Below are 17,465 nucleotides of genomic sequence, written 5' to 3'. Positions count from 1 at the left end.
TCGTTCCGCATTAGAGCTGCTACGGAGGCAGTTAGATGGGGGTTGGACGAGGCAGTGGTAAAACGCATTGGGAGATGGGAGTCGCGGCGTTTCAAGTCATATGTTAGACCCCACCAACAGTTTAGCGGGGGAGTGTGGTCTTTGATATACATGCTCAGGTGAGCAATTAATGTTATATGGGTTGCTTTTCTTTTCTTTCAGGAGGAACCCAAGGACTGGTCTGGATACTAGGCCATTCATATGTCTTTTGGGGGGCAAGGAGGGCAAATGTGCGGCCCGGGGGTAGACAATTGGGCATTTCAAGGAGTGAGGCTTGTATTAGGTGGCTGGGGGTACCCGGAATGCTATGGAACAGGACCATTCCAGAAGTGCACAGATTTGTGTGCCTAGATAAGCCCCCTAACATTTTAGTATTGCATGCGGGTGGCAATGACTTGGGGTTCAGGTCTATATTGGACATTTGCGGAGATGATCATAGTGTGGTCCGACATTGTGGCACGGACCACTTGGCGCTTAGCTAGGTCAGTGGAATGGATCAGTAAGGCTAGGAAGAAGGTGAACAGGGATGTCAGCAGATTTGTTGTCCGGAATGGGGGGTTGGCGATCAAACACTTGGAGCTGGAAGTTAATACCTGGCGTTACCTTCGGGGTGACGGTGTACACCTCAATGCTGTTGGGATTGATATGTGGGCTCTAGGTTTGCAGGATGGGATCCAGAGAGCGTTGAGTGTGTGGCTGCGCACACAAGGGTAAAGTTTTCCCCTGGTGTGCTGTGGCAGGTTGTTGGTCTTTGCGGGTGAAGAAAGAAACCTTAGATATGGAAGAGTTCGGGACCTATTGGTGGTATGGGTCCTGTTCAGGGGCGGACTGACAACTCATGGGGCCCCCGGGCAATAGGAGAAGATTATGGGGCCCCTGGGCAATAGGAGAAGATTATTGGGACCCCAGGCAATAGATTATGGGGCCACACAGTATACACACACAAGCACACAATATACACACACAGTATACACGCATAGAATACACACACACACACACACACACTGAAAAGGTACTAGAGAGGCAGGGCAGCTATAATCTTGGGATTTAAAAAAAAAAAAACACAGATTTTACATACTGTCCCTGGTTTTATTTAGGCTGCCAACCCTGATGGGGCCCCTTAGTGGCATGGGGCCCTTGGGCAGTGCCCGAGTGCCAGAATGGTCAGTTCGACCCTGGTCCAGTTGATGGTATTCTAGCTAATGGTGGTTTAGCTGGAATTTGGTTAATGGGTGCACTGCGGTCAGTGTTTGGTTGTCTACGAGCTAGCATGTCAGCTGGAGGCCTATTTTAAGTTAAAGGTACCGCAGTGCTGATTTGGATCATGTGGCAAGCTTGGGGTTTTTCTTGCAAAGACCAACGCAAATATGTGACTGATGGGTGGTGGTTTAAACGGATGTGTTTTATAAAGTTATGTAAATTTACTGGAGTTGTTAATAAAAATGGCTGCTATGGCCAGTATTTACTAAAGCTTGGTGTGATCTCCACTCATGGGTTAAAGGGGTTGCAAAGGTAAATGTTTTTTCACCTTAATGCATTCTATGCATTAAGGTGAAAACACATCTGACAGTCCCGGCGCCCCCAGCCCCCCCCCCGTTTTACTTACCTCACCCCTCAAAAGTCCCGCGCTCGTCCCCCGATGTCCTTTCCACTGTTCAGCCTGGCCGCTGATTGGCTGGAGTGGATGGATGGAAAGCAGCGCAGCCATTGGCTCGCGCTGCTGTCAATCACATCCACTGACGCGGAGCGCCGGGGGCATGTGATACAGCGAGCGGCTATAGCAGCCGGCTGTATCACGGGAGCGCGCCTGCAGATGCTTCTCACCAAGAGAGGGAGCTCGCATGAACGTGAGAAGCACCTGCAGGAGTATTGCGCACAATGCGAACTGAATCGCCTCTAGGGCAGTGGAGGTAAGTATAACATGTTTGTTATTTAAAAAAAAAAAAAAATTCACTTTACAATCCCTTTAAGGGTAAGGTAAAAGTAGAGCTGGATATGGGTCTGGCAGAGGATGGTAATTATGTAGCATCTGTTATACAATGTCAAGGGCTGAGAACCTTTTATATCAATAAAAAGTTCTTCTGCTTCCAGAAGGAGTTCATTTGGAAAATAAATTATACTTATTTTCCCTAGAGACTTCAGTCGTTTTTTGAGGAAATTGTAATTTCCCAAGCTCCTGTCACGTCTTACTCCATCTCAACAGGCAGTTTTATTACACAATGAAGGGCTTGCTGATAGTTTTCCAGGCGTTAATATAGCTCCTAGAAAATATTTGAGCATGATGGTCACTGGTTGTTCAGGAGAAAGGTTGTTTGGCACTGATAAATAATTAACTGAGGTCCACGATGACCAATGAAAGACTGCTCTTTCCCTCCTAGCTGTAGAGAGCAGTATCCTCAAGATGATACAGATTCATGAGTTAGGCAGCCCATAGATTATGCAATTTTCTTTCCTTCCATTATGGGTGTGCAGGGAGCCTTCCCAGAATGCAGAACACAATAAATACTGCTAGTGGCTGCAGCTTTCAGCAGTAAATGTACGTAAAAAATCCAACAGGCTGGTTGTAACCAAGTCGATTGATCAATTTGGGTACAACCAGCCTGTCCATAGATGGATTGAATCTCGCCCAGTCCCTGCTTTACCGATTCCATCTATGGCCCATTAAAGATTTTGCAGATGCAAGTACAGGAAGAAAAACTTTTTATAAATATTGTAGTGTGATGTATAACTGTGATGTACAACTGGTCAGTTCCAATTACCTGTGTAATGTGTATTCTTACAGTCAATAAAATTGGGGAAAAAAATCAGACAAGTGTCTTCTTTAGAATCTAACTTTTTTTTTTTTAAATAAATGTGGTTTATCATTCATTTCAGTTCACTTTTTTGTCATAGAATTAATTTCTATGTTGAGGGGCCCCTGAACATGAAGTGACCTGGGCCCCCCAAGGTCTAAATCTGGCACTGTAGACACTATGAACCGTTAAAGAGAAACACAAAAATTAAATACCTGGAAATATTGTTTCCTTACTCCAGTCGCTCCAGATAAAATGGTCATCATCAAATAACAGAATATGTGAAAGCTTTACCCGTACTTTAATTGTGTATGTATCATCAGGCAGAACACTAAGAGTCATGCTTCTTTGAGTGATCTGGAAAATCAAATAAATAATAATGTTTCTGGTCATTTACAGAATACATTAATATTGAATTACTACGTAGTCCCAATTTTTTCTTCTTGACGATTAGTGCTAAGCACAATAGCTCAAGGAACAAATGTCAGGGATTCTTTCTAATCAAACAGTATCACAAAAATGTTACCTATTTCTTAGGGCACTTTCACACTGGCAGCGCCTGGGCCGCTATTTTTAGCATCGTTTTTGCAGGGCTTTTCGGCAGCTAGCAGGGCGCTTTTAACTAATGGCCGAAAAAGGGTTAAAAGTGATTCAATGGGCAGGAGCGATGTATACACCGCTCATATAGCACCTCAAAGATGCTGCTTACAGGACTTCTTTGAGCGTCCTGCCAGCACACTGATCCAGTGTGTTCACATTGGAGTGAAAGGAGAGGCGATTTGCAGGCACTATTTTTAGCGCTATAGAGCCTGTAAAGTGCCTCAGTATGAAAGGGGTCTTAAAGAGGAAGTAAACCCCAGATGATTTTTCTTATGTTTTCAATTTATAAATACTATAAAGAATTTCAAATGTTAATACATTAAAATCGGCAGAAAACGAGGTCGGGAAATACCTTATTTATCTTCTTTATTATATCTTCACTTCCAGGTATTGGTCGCGCCATTGCTTTACTGTTTCTTGAATCTGTTCTGGAGGTCATTTCCGCCCTAACTATGTTTCCCTTTGCAAATCTTGCGCATGCGCAGTAGCGCCGAAACCAAGCCTCTATCTCAATTGCTGCTCTGTGTGACGTCTTATTCTGTCACAATGGGGAGAAGCAGGAAGGAGATGATCAGAGAAGCATCATGAGACTTCCATCTGTGCCGTTCGGAAAGGAAGCTCATGAATACTGATGATCCAGCATGCAGAGGTTTCAATGATCTAAAGTTGTATTGGAGGGTTTACAACCACTTTAACCACTTAAAGCGGGAGTCCGCCGGGAGTCCGCCGGGAGTCCGCGTTTTTTTTTTTTTTTTTTTAAAAGCCAGCAGCTACAAATACTGCAGCTGCTGACTTTTAAAATAGTGACACTTACCTGTCCAGCACGCCCGCGATGCCGGCACCCGAAGCCGATCTCTCGATCGTCTCTCGGGTGCTGCTGCCGCCATCTTGGGTATGGGAATCAGGAAGTGGAGCCTTTCGGCTTCATTTCCCGGTTCCCTACTGCGCATGCGCGAGTCGCGCTGCGCAATAAGGATGGACCCGCTGCCTCTGGGATCTGTGTGTTTCCCAGCAGGCAGCAGGGGACTTTCAGAAAGGGGCGTAATCCACGCCCCTTTCCGCAGAGAGCTATCCCGGAAGTGGGTGCAGATACCTGTACTGTACAGGTACCTGCACCCCCCTCCCCCCTGAAAGGTGCCAATTGTGGCGCCGGAGGGGGGGAGGATTCCAATGAGCGGAAGGTCCACTTTAGGGTGGACCTCCGCTTTAACAACCGGCCCATAGCCAAATGACGGCTGCAGGGCGGTTGTTTAACTCTGGGAGGACGTCATATGACCCCCCCGGGGCGCGCACTCGAGAGCATCCGTGACCGCCGGGTCCACAGGACCCGGCGCATCACGGATCACGGTAAACGGCCGCTCATCGCGGCCGTTTACCACGTGATCACTCCTTCAAATGACGGAGGGATCACTTGTAAACACACCGGCGTCGGTTCCTCCCTCCCCCTCTCTGTGCCGATCGGTACAGCGGAGGGGGAAGAGATCGGTGTCAGCAGCGCTGTGGGCTGCATCTGCAGTGCCCACATCGCTGCTCACCGAAAATTAACCCCCTAATTCCCTGCAATACTCTGCAATGCCAGCTAATACTCTGCAATACCCTGCCATTACTCTGCAATACTCTGCAACACTCTGCAATACCCTGCCATTACTCTGCAATACTCTGCAATACCCTGCAATACCCTGCAACACTCTGCAATACCCTGCAATACCCTGCAACACTCTGCAATACCCTGCAACACTCTGCAATAGTCTGTAACACCCGTCAATACCCTGCAACACTCTGCAATGCTCTGCAACACCCGCCAATACCCTGCAACACTCTGCAATACCCTGAAACACTCTACAATACCCTGCAACACTCTGCAATTCTCTGCAACACCCGCCAATACCCTGCAACACTCTGCAATGCTCTGCAACACCCACCAATGCCCTGCAACACTCTGCAATGCTCTGCAACACCCGCAAATACCCTGCAACACTGCAATGCTCTGCAACACCTGCCAATACCCTGCAACACTCTGCAATGCCCTGCAACACTCTGCAATGCCCTGCAACACTCTGCAATGCTCTGCAACACCTGCCATTACCCTGCAACACTCTGCAATACCCTGCAACACTCTGCAATGCCCTGCAACACTCTGCAATGCCCTGCAACTATCTGCAATGCCCTGCAACACTCTGCAATGCTCCGCAACACCCGCCAATACCCTGCAACACTCTGCAATGCTCTGCAACACCCGCCAATACCCTGCAGCACTCTGCAATGCTCTGCAACACCCACCAATACCCTGCAACACTCTGCAATGCTCTGCAACACCCGCCAATACCCTGCAACACTCTGCAATGCTCTGCAACACCCTCCAATACCCTGCAATGCTCTGCAACACAATACTCTGCAACGCCATACTCTGAGATACCCAGCCATACCATGCTTCTACCGACTCGCCAATACGATCAAAGCCAGAATCTTTTTTTTTTTTTCAGGCTTCCCAGCTTAGAGGTGAGATGTGGGGTCTTATTGACCCCATATCTCACTGTAAAGAGGACCTGACATGCCATATTCCTATTACAAGGGATGTTTACATTCCTTGTAATAGGAATAAAAGTGATCAACAAATTTATTTTTGGGGAAAAAAATGTCAAACTAAAATAAATAAAGTAAAATAAACAATAATTTTTTTTTTTTAAAGCGCCCCTGTCCCCATGTGCTCGCATGCAGAAGCGAATGCATACGTAAGTCCCGCCCACAAATGAAAACGGGGTTCAAACCACACATGTGATGTATCGCTGTGAACATTAGAGCGAGAGCAATAATTCTAGCCCTAGACCTCCTCTGTAACTCAAAACATATAACCAGTAAAAAAAATTAAATCGTCGCCTTTGGGGATTTTTAAGTAGCAACGTTTGGTGCCATTCCACGAGCGTGTGCAATTTTGAAGAGTGACATGTTAGGTATCTATTTACTCAGCGTAACTTCATCTTTCACATTATGCAAAAATTGGGCTAACTTTACTGTGTTTTTTTTTAAGCAAAAAACAGTTTTTTTTCCAAAAAAAAAGCATTCAAAAAATTGCTGCGCAAATACCGTGCGAGATAAAAAGTTGCCACCATTGTATTCTCCAGGGTGTTTGCTAAAAAAACATATATAATGTTTTGGGATTCTATGTAATTTTCTAGCAAATAAATGATGATTTTTACATGTAGGAGAGAAATGTCAGAATTGTCCTGGGTGCTCCAGAACGCCTGATGGCGCTCCCTGCATGTTGGGCATCTGTATGTGGCCACACTGTGTAAAAGTCTCACACATGTGGTATTGCCGTACTCGGGAGTAATAGCAGAATGTGTTTTGGGGTGTAATTTGTGGTATGCATATGCTGTGTGTGAGAAATAAACTGATAATATGACAATTTTGTGGAAAAAAAAAGTAAAAAAAAAATCTTGATTTTGCAAAGAATTGTGGGAAAAAATGACAACTTCAAAAAACTCATCATGCCTCTTACTAAATACCTTGGAATGTCTTCTTTCCAAAAAGGGGTCATTTGGGGGTATTTGTACTTTTCTGGCATGTTAGGGTCTCAAGAATTGAAATAGGCCGTCAGAACTTCAGGTGTGATCAATTTTCAGATATTGGCACCATAGCTTGTGGACTCTAGAACTTTCACAAAGACCAAATAATATCCACCAATTTGTACTTATTTTTACCAAAGATATGTAGTAGTATAAATTTTGGCCAAAATTTATGAAGAAAAAATTACTAATCTGCTAAATTTTATAAGAGAAACAAAGAAAAATTCATTTTTTTTTTACAGAATTTTCTGTATTTTTTCTTTTATAGCACAAAAAATAAAAAACCCAGCGGTGATTAAATACCACCAGAAGAAAGCTCCATTTGTGTGAAAAAAAGGACAAAAATTTCATATAGGTCCAGTGTTGCATGACTGAGTAATTGTCATTCAAAATGTGAGAACACCGAAAGCTGAAAATTGGTCTGGTTATTAAGGGTGTTTAAGTGTCCAGTGGTCAAGTGGTTAAAGTGGTTGTAAAACCTCACATATACCCAGTGACTTGACCAGCCTCAGGTGATACAGAGATGAAACAAATCCTCCTACATAAGTTGTACCTGTTTAACTAGGGTGTTCTCTCCTCTATGTCCGTTAAAAGTCCAGAGCTTGTCTGAGATGTCAGAAAACGGAGCAGATAGCTGAAATTACACACTACAGAGCTCAGTGAGAGGAGCGGGTTGTCCCATGTGACATATACCATGTGACACCGCCCCATTGTCACTATATAAGTGGCCGCGCAGCGCGGCTCTGGCATTCCGGCCGGAGAGATCGTCGTGGCAACATCTCCTGGAGAAGAAGAAGAAGAAGAAGAACGGAAGGCGGCGGCGACAGCGGCGACAGAAGACCGGGCCACCGCCTGTAAAAGAGCTATAAGCCCCCCGCCCGCAGACCCCGACAACCAACGGCCAGGGTTGTCGGGAAGAGGCCCTTGTCCTCATCAACATGGGGACAAGGTGCTTTGGGGTGGGGGGGCCGCGCGGCCCCCCCTTCCCCAAGGCACCCCCCATGTTGAGGGCACGCGGCCTGGTACGGCTCAGGAGGGGGGGGGCGCTCGCTCGCCCCCCTTTCCTGGCCGGCCGGGTAGCGTGCTCGGACAAGGGTCTGTTGTGGACTTGGGGGGCACCCCCACGCCGTTTTTTTCCGGCGTTGGGGATCCCCTTTAAGTCCATACCAGGCGGCGGGGCCCGCGACGTCTCCATCGCGTGCCCCGCCTACCTGGATAACCGCTCGAAATGAGCAGACTTTTCTCCGGGCGTATTCCGGGCGTATTTGCACAGCGGTCTTACAAGCGCACTTTTTTTTGGAAAAAATTCACTTTTTTGAATAAAAAAATAATACAACAGTAAAATTAGCCCAATTCTTTTATATTGTGAAAGATAATGGTACGCCGAGTAAATTGATACCCAACATGTCACACTTCAAAATTGCGCCCACTCGTGGAATGGCGTCAAACTTTTAGCCTCAAAAATCTCCATTAGCGACATTTAAAAAATTCTATAGGTTGCATTTTTTGCGTTACAGAGGAGGTCTAGGGCTAGAATTATTGCTCTCACTCTACCGATCGCGGCGATACCTTACATGTGTGGTTTGACCACCGTTTTCATATGCAGGCGCTACTCACGTATGAGATCTGGGGTCAAAAAGTCCTCAGATCTCATATTTGGACTAAAATGCAAAAAAAAAAAAAAGAATAAATGACATTTAAAAAAAATATACCTTTAAGAGGTATGGGCAGAAGTGACATTTTGACATTGCTTCCGCCCTCCTATGGTATAGAGACGAGTGGGGGCCATCTTAGCCTCACTCGTCTCCATACCCAGCTAGGAACAGGACCCGATCGCCTCCGCCGCTACCGGCGGCTTCAATAAGCGGCAGAAGGTGCGGGAGGGGGGGTGGCACCTCTCCCGCCGCCGATAGCGGTGATCTCGCGGCGAACCGTTATCGTACAGACGACCGGCGCCTGAAGAGATGGATATCTCAGTTGTGGCAGCAGCTGCTGCCGTTACCAAGATATCCCTCTTCAAAAATAGGACATACATTGGCGTGCACATGGGTTGTTACTGACGTCGTGGTGAAAATTTCATGACAATAGCACTTTTAGAAATATATTTACCTAGAAAAATGCTGATATGCTCAATATAAAATTTACTCTCTGTATAGTATCGTATAGATATAACTTTCTGATGTTAGAATGGTCCTGAGACCTGATTGGCCAAGGAGTCCTAGAACCCACTTCCTTTTCGGCCAGGAGGAGAAGCAATGGCCCTGGGGCTTGGAAGAGTCAAGGTGCAGCTCAGCCAGTTGGAGGGAAGCTTCAGATCGGCAAAAATGTTTTTATTACAAATTATGTGAGCAGACTGCAGTTCCTCTTTAAAGTGGTATTAAGCCCCATTCACATCGGGATAATTTGACATGTCAAATCGCATGCCAAATGGCAGCCTATTGCTGTCAAAGCCACCGTCTGACTTTGGGCCGTTTCACCGATTCCAAAAAGTAGTTCCTGCACTACTTTTGGCGACTTCTGGGACAATTTTAATAGACAATTGTGCATGAACCCGCCCAAATGTTTTTCAAATCGCCCCCAAACTCACAATAAAATGGGGGTTTGAAATTGTGCGAGTTCAGTTGAAACCCCCATTTCAAACCCACCTACAATGTGGCTAGAACCAAAAATGTAATATATTGCACTAATGACTGGATTTGTTTTCTTTTTTTTTTTTTAAGACTTTCTTCTTTCTGTTTGACATAGTGACAAGTTGACATATCTGGCAAAGACCTTGTTCTTTTAAAAATCAGCAGACTGGCTGGATCACCAGATGAAATAGAGGAAAGAAAGCTTAAAGAAGCAAGCTAGGGCAGCCATCACAAGAACTGGTAAGCTGTAATATAATAAATGTTTGCTTTTGGGTTTAACCACTTGCCGACCGCCGCACGCCGATGTACGTCGGCAGAATGGCACGGGCAGGCATAAGGGCTTACATGTACGTCCCTTGCCTCCCGCGGGTCGGGGGCCCGATCGGGCCCCCGCCCGGTGCCTGCGGCGGTCGGTATTCGTTCGGGAGCGATCCCGGATGAGGGGACGGCCATTCATTCATGGCCACCCCCTCGCGATCGCTCCCGGCGAATGAAATTGTCCGGTGACATCACTTCCTCTCCTGTAATGTAAACACAGGAGAGGAAGTGATGTATTCTCTCCTCCGTGTCGGTAGTTTTCGTTCCGGCACCGAGGAGAGAGCATCGGTGAGTTGCACAAGCACTACACTACACAGTAGAACATGCCAGGCACACTCACACCCCCCCTTTACCCCCCGATCACCCCCCAATTACCCCTGCCCCCCCAGTCACAGTGACACCAATTGCTTTTTTTTTTCTTTTTTTTTTGCATTGGTGTCATTTGTGACTGTAATAACTGTTAGGGCAGTTAGGGTTAGCCCCCTTTAGTTCTAATGTGCCCCCTAACCCCCCCAATAAAGGTTTAACCCCGTGATCACCCCCCGTCGCCAGTGTCACTAAGGCAGGGTTCACATTGCAGCGGTTTATGAGAACGAATGTGATTCGCACCGCACTGCAGTGCAAATCACATCAGATCTCTGTGCGATTCGAGTTCAGCCATTCGCCGCACCCGCCACACCCGCCGCACCCGCCGCAAATTCGCACGGGACCCTTTTTTTGGCCCGCAGCAGAATCGGATCGCATGGGTGTTCACACCATGCGATCCGAGTTTGCAGATCGCACTGCGATATGCGAACTGATCTGGGGGTGTCAGTAACATTTCACTGACACTCCCAGCAGTTCGCATAGGGCAGTGTGAACTGCCGCCGGGAGGCATGCGATGCGGGAACCCGCCGCGGATTCGTGGCGTTCCCGCATCGCTCCAGTGTGAACCCAGCCTAATAAGCGATCATTTTTCTGATCGCCGTATTAGTGTCACAGGTGACGCTAGTTAGGCAGGTAGGTATTTAGGTTCGCCGCAGCTTTTTATAGTGCCAGGGACCCCCATATACTACCGCATAAAGCCCCCTGATTGCCCCCTAGTTAACCCTTTCACCAGTGATCACCATATAACTGTTACAGGTGACGCTGGTTGGTTAGTTATTTTTTTATAGTTTCAGGGCACCCGCCATTTATTACCTAATAAAGGTTTAACCCCCTGATCACCCGGCGGGTGTCATTTGTGACTGTAATAACTGTTAGGGCAGTTAGGGTTAGCCCCCTTTAGTTCTAAGGTACCCCCCTAACCCCCCCCAATAAAGGTTTAACCCCGTGATCACCCCCGTCGCCAGTGTCACTAAGGCTGGGTTCACATTGCAGCGGTTTATGAGAACGGATGTGATTCGCACCGCACTGCAGTGCAAATCACATCCGATCTCTGTGCGATTCGAGTTCAGCCATACAGATAGTATGGCTGAATTCGTGTCGCACCCGCCGCACCCGCCGCAAACTCGCACGGGACCCTTTTTTTGGTCCGCAGCAGAATCGGATCGCATGGGTGTTCACACCATGCGATCCGAGTTTGCAGATCGCACTGCGATATGCGAACTGATCTGGGGGTGTCATTAACATTTCACTGACACTCCCAGCAGTTCGCATAGGGCAGTGTGAACTGCCGCCGGGAGGCATGCGATGCGGGAACCCGCCGCGCATTCGTGGCGTTCCCGCATCGCTCCAGTGTGAACCCAGCCTAATAAGCGATCGTTTTTCTGATCGCTGTATTAGTGTCACAGGTGACGCTAGTTAGGCAGGTAGGTATTTAGGTTCGCCGCAGCTTTTTATAGCGCCAGGGACCCCCATATACTACCGCATAAAGCCCCCTGATTGCCCCCTAGTTAACCCTTTCACCAGTGATCACCATATAACTGTTACAGGTGACGCTGATTGGTTAATTTTTTTTATTTTATAGTTTCAGGGCACCCGCCATTTATTACCTAGTCTCACTAGTGTACCCCTAAATTTAGGGGTGTCTACTTTCCAAAATTGGGTCATTTGGGGGGGGTTTGTGCCATCTTGGCATTTTATGGCCTTCAAAACTGTAACGCCCTTAGAAAGCCTGAAGGCGGTGCTTGGTTTTCGGGGCCCCGTACGCGGCTAGGCTCCCAAAAAGTCCCACATATGTGGTATCCCCGTACTCAGGAGAAGCAGCAGAATTTATTTTGGGGTGTCATTTCACATATGCCCATGGCATGCGTGAGCAATATATCATTTAGTGACAACTTTGTGAAAAAAATAAAAAAAAATTAAAGTTTGTAATTTTCCCGCAACTTGTGGCAAAATATAAAATATTCCATGGACTCAACATGCCTCTCAGCAAATAGCTTGGGGTGTCTACTTTCTAAAATGGGGTCATTTGTGGGGGTTTTGTGCCATCTTGGCATTTTATGGCCTTCAAAACTGTAATAGGTAGTGAGGAGTGAAGTCAAATATTTACGCCCTTAGAAAACCTGAAGGCGGTTCTTGGCTTTCGGGGCCCCGTACGCGGCTAGGCTCCCAAAAAGTCCCACATATGTGGTATCCCCGTACTCAGGAGAAGCAGCAGAATTTATTTTGGGGTGTCATTTCACATATGCCCATGGCATGTGTGAGCAATATATCATTTAGTGACAACTTTGTGGAAAAAAAAAAAAAAAGTTTGTAATATTCCCGCAACTTGTGGCAAAATATAAAATATTCCATGGACTCAACATGCCTCTCAGCAAATAGCTTGGGGTGTCTACTTTCTAAAATGGGGTCATTTGTGGGGGTTTTGTGCCATCTTGGCATTTTATGGCCTTCAAAACTGTAATAGGTAGTGAGGCGTGAAATCAAAAATTTACGCCCTTAGAAAGCCTGAAGGCGGTGCTTGGTTTTCGGGGCCCCGTACGCGGCTAGGCTCCCAAAAAGTCCCACATATGTGGTATCCCCATACTCAGGAGAAGCAGCAGAATTTATTTTGGGGTGTCATTTCACATATGCCCATAGCATGTGTGAGCAATATATCATTTAGTGACAACTTTGTGTAAAAAAAAAAAATAAAAATTTTTTTGTCATTATTCAATCGCTTGAGGCAAAAAAATAAAATATTCAATGGGCTCAACATGCCACTTATCAATTTCCTCAGGGTGTCTACTTTCCAAAATGGGGTCATTTGGGGGGGGTTTGTACTGCCCTGCCATTTTAGCACCTCAAGAAATGAGATAGGCAGTCGTAAACTAAAAGCTGCGTAAATTCCAGAAAACGTACCTTAGTTTGTAGATGTGACAACTTTTGCGCAAACCAATAAATATACAATTATTGACTTTTTTTTTACCAAAGACATGTGGCTGAATACATTTTGGCCTAAATGTATGACTAAAATTGAGTTTATTGGATTTTTCTAATAACAAAAAGTAGAAAATATCATTTTTTTTCAAAATTTGCGGTCTTTTTACGTTTATATCGCAAAAAATAAAAATCGCAGAGGCAATCAAATACCATCAAAAGAAAGCTCTATTTGTGGGAAGAAAAGGACGCAAATTTTGTTTGGGTACAACATTGCATGACCGCGCAATTAGCAGTTAAAGCAGCGCAGTGCCAAATTGTAAAAAGACCTCTGGTCATTTACCAGCAAAATGGTCCGGTCTGAAGGTGGTTAAAGTGTTACAAAACCCAGGAACCTGAATTCTATTGGCGGGTCCCCTCACCTCTCCAGTCCATGGTGTGCAGGCAGTAAGGAGATGATGCACAGTAACCTCTAGCAACCAATCACTGAGCAGTAATAATGTGCAGTAACCTCTAGCAACCAGTCAGTGAGTGGTATACATGTAACCTCTAGCAACCAATCAGTGAGTGGTAAGCATGTAACATCTAGCAACCGAGTGAGCAGTAAGCATGTAACATCTAGCAACCAATGAGTGAACGGTAAACATGTAACTTCTGGCAAGCAGTCTGTGAGCGATGAGGATGTGAAGTAGCCTCTAGCAACCAATCAGTTAGCAGAAATTTGTTGCTGTGACCTCTAGCAACTAATTGATGAGTCGTAATGTTTGCGGTAACCTCTAGAATCCAGTCAATGTAATAAATTTGTTGTAAAGGCATTATACTTACATTATATGATTCTGTATGCCCATTGGCTGATGTGAGCAATAATTCATATTCTGTCTCCTCAGTATCTTGTGATTTATTCCAGCTCACATATATATTATGTGAAGTCCTGTTTGCCTGAATTATTGTTGGAGGTTTAAATTTTGCTAAAAAAAAAAAAATTAATCTTTATAGCTGTAAATCTTAACTGAAATAAATGATTAAAAAATTATTTCAAGAGACTCTTTCACCTTGTGCATGCACTGTCACCCAGGTGACCATGCAAAAGGCCCTTTGATCCCCATGTACTCACCTTACCTGCATTCCCTTGGCAACACACACCCAGCCCTTAAATTACTGGTGTCAGAATCCCGGAGCAGTAGTGATGTCACTCCCTCTAGCCATTTGACTCTGCTTGGGTGTAATGACTGGCTTCTAGATCTAAGCACTGTCATAGAGGAGGTCACAAGGACCTCCATACCTGGAAGTGTTGGCTCTTATCACCAGATACAGAGAGAAAGGAGTTGAGGGTTAACGCTAGAAGTGGGAGGGGGCGGCTTTGTAGAGACAGTGGGTCTGGTGCAATTCTGCATAGAAACCATTTGGCTTCCAGGTTTTGTTGTCAAAGGACTTGCGCCCAGGCTTTTTCTGGCACTTTTTGTTTACAAGTTTAATTAGTATTTTTTGCTAGAAAATTACGTAACCCCCAAACATTATACATTTTTCTTTTTTTAACAGAGACCCTAGGAAATAAAATGGCGGTCATTGCACTTTTTTATGTCATGGTATTTTGTAAAAAAATTCACTAATGAATAAAAAATAAAAAAATGCAATAGTTACCCCAATTTGCATATTGTGAAAGATGATGTTATGCTGAGTAATTAGATACCTAACATGTCGTGGTTTAAAATTGCGCACACTTGTGGAATGGTGACAAACGTTTTAGAGTTACAGAGGTCTAGCACTAGAATTATTGCTCTTGCTTTAATGTTCACGGCAATACCTCACATGTGTGATTTGAATACCGTTTACATATGCGTGCCCTAACAGCAGAATTTTTTTTTTTTTTTTATGCTGTCCCTTTTATTTTGATTTTTTTTATCACTTTTATTCCAATAATAAGGACTGTAAACATCCCTTGTGATAGAAATAAGGATGACAGGTCCTCTTTATGGAGAAATCTCTGGTCAAAAAGACGCAAAAGCTATTCTTCGCTTTACAAAAAAAAAAAAAATTATTTTCTTTCAGCCTGGACAAGAAGTAACGTCATGACATCGCTCTGGTCCTCCAAGGCCATAGAGTCGATCAAAGAGTGTTCTTTGATCGCCTACAGGAGCAGCCGGCCGCACTGCTGGATTTTTTCTCGGACATCACCTCTCTGTGTCCAAGCCAGAAACTAGACAACAAACTAGAAAGATCTCATCTGTCCAATAAGCAGGTATGAGGAAAATAAACTGTAAACCTGAAGTAGGGAATAGAGGGAATAATGGAGTCATCCTCCTGGTTATGTAGTGTGGCAGAGGTGTTCTAATTACAGGAATGTCTGAATGTATATACAAATCCCTTGTCTGAAATAGGTCACTTATATTCATTTGTATTATGTATTTAGCTGTTTATATTAGGGTGACCAGATGTCCCTGGTTTGTAGGGACAGTACCCAGACTCAGGACACTGTCCCCGGACCAAGTCTGTCTCCGGTTTTGTCCCCGGATTCAGGAATAAGAGCCAGATAGGAGCTTGGGGGTGCTCAAGCACCATCACAAATTCTTTAAGCACCCTCAAAATTCACATACCAGTTCTTGTATGTGTCAGTGTTTTTAAAAATTCTATTCCACCTGTAAATCCTGTACTGATGCCAGGAAGCTGGGGACTCTTTTTTTCCTGTGGAGGGATACAGCGGCTCCTGCCGCATAAGCCGGTAATCTTTAGCTAGACCCGGTGATGTGTCCAATGGTATCTCCCATCGGATAGTGTCCGCCCTGTACTGTGCTTGCGCAGTACGGAGGACAAGGAGAAGCCGAACATCTCTGAAGATAAACGGCGCCTGAGCAGTGAGTCCAGGTTCAAGCCCCACCATCCAAGTGGACACAGAGCTAGAATAAAAAATAGCCGAGCGAAGCGAGGCTGTGCCAGAATCGTGGCGAGCGAAGTGAGCCTGTGAGGGGCCCTGTTACTATGTGCTTCTGTACGTCCACTTGGATGGTGGGGCTTGCACCTGGACTCAGTGCGCAGGCGCCATTCTTCTTCAGAGACTTTCAGAGTCTCCTTCTCCTCCGTAGCTATGCCTGCGCAGTAGACTTGTGCAATTTCGCTTCGTAATGAATCGAAATTCGGCCGATTTTTGCATCTTTCGGACATTCGGATGCATCCGAATGTCCGAATAAAAAAACAACGAATTACAACGAATACGAAAGAAATATAACGAATGAATTCGACATGATTCGGTAATTCTTTAAAGATCTAATGAAACAGGTCAGCTCAAAGTAAATCTTATAGTCCAATCAGCTAATTAATTTTGTGCCGGAGGATGGATTACTGGCAAAGTGCATTCCTGAGAACTGAGTTAGAAGTTTGTTGTATTGTATTTGAGGAGAAGAGACGTTGTCATTGTGTGTGTTAAAAGATTCAATAAACAAACGACTTTCCAAACTACGAATCATTATCACCGATGTCTATACATACATAAATAGCGAATTTCAACTAATACGAACGAATGAATTCGACACTCTACGAATAATAACGAATTATCCGAAAACGTATTAACGTAACATAACGAATATAACAAAATGATGTATTTTACCAATGACAACAAACCGAATCTAAGTGACATATTCCGTTGTGCACAAGTCTACTGCGCAGTACGGGGCGGACACTATCCGATGGCCGGACAGTTTTTGACAGAACACTGGCAGGCAGATATACAATCACTTTGCTGCCTTCTCAGCCAATAGGAAAGTGCTGAGCCCGCCCCTTTTTCCAGCCTGCCTTCTTTGAGTTCTGAGATGTGCAGAGGAAAGGACATGTTGGCAGCTAGATTAGAGGGAGAGGAGAGAGCGCACAGCTCAGCCCAGCCTGCTACACTACAGGGGATGGAATAGAACAGAGAGATTCTCCAGCTCCTGGCTGCAGTCAGTGAGTTTTCCCTACACTTGGTCTAAAGAGAGAGAGGAACAGCTTCTGCCAGCATGAAGAGCACCTGCATTCTGCAGGGTGGCGTAGTGGAAGTTAATAGGGCAGCTCCAGAGAACAACACCATCCAGGCTGTATTCTGACACCAGCAAAGCTTTTAGTAAAGCTCCTCCATGGGGCAGACAGAGCACACACTTCCTACATTACCGTCTGCCATCACAAGGCTCATGGCTTTTACAAAGACTCTGAGGCCGCGTACACACGCGGGGACTGTTCGTCCAACTTTGTCCGTCAAACAGTTTCGGCAA

The 17,465-nt window shown here is 45.4% G+C and overlaps 1 protein-coding gene across 1 annotated transcript in view; it reads right to left on the bottom strand.

Annotated features, from left to right (window-relative positions):
- LOC143998830 (interleukin-13 receptor subunit alpha-1-like) overlaps window positions 1–17,465 on the bottom strand; it is a 206,710-nt gene that overhangs the window by 28,321 nt on the left and 160,924 nt on the right. The window contains exons 7-8 of the mRNA XM_077493980.1: window positions 14,053–14,195; window positions 3,047–3,188 (exon numbers count right to left, since the gene is read on the bottom strand). Of these exons, the coding sequence (XP_077350106.1) occupies window positions 3,047–3,188; window positions 14,053–14,195 (285 nt within the window). The remainder of the gene's footprint in view (window positions 1–3,046; window positions 3,189–14,052; window positions 14,196–17,465) is intronic.

Source organism: Lithobates pipiens, unplaced genomic scaffold (genome assembly GCF_037356315.1).
Source record: "Lithobates pipiens isolate NorthernLeopardFrog02 unplaced genomic scaffold, aLitPip1_a1.2 Scaffold_1, whole genome shotgun sequence".
NCBI classification, from domain to species: Eukaryota; Metazoa; Chordata; class Amphibia; order Anura; family Ranidae; genus Lithobates; species Lithobates pipiens.
This window is presented reverse-complemented; position numbering and strand designations above follow the sequence as displayed.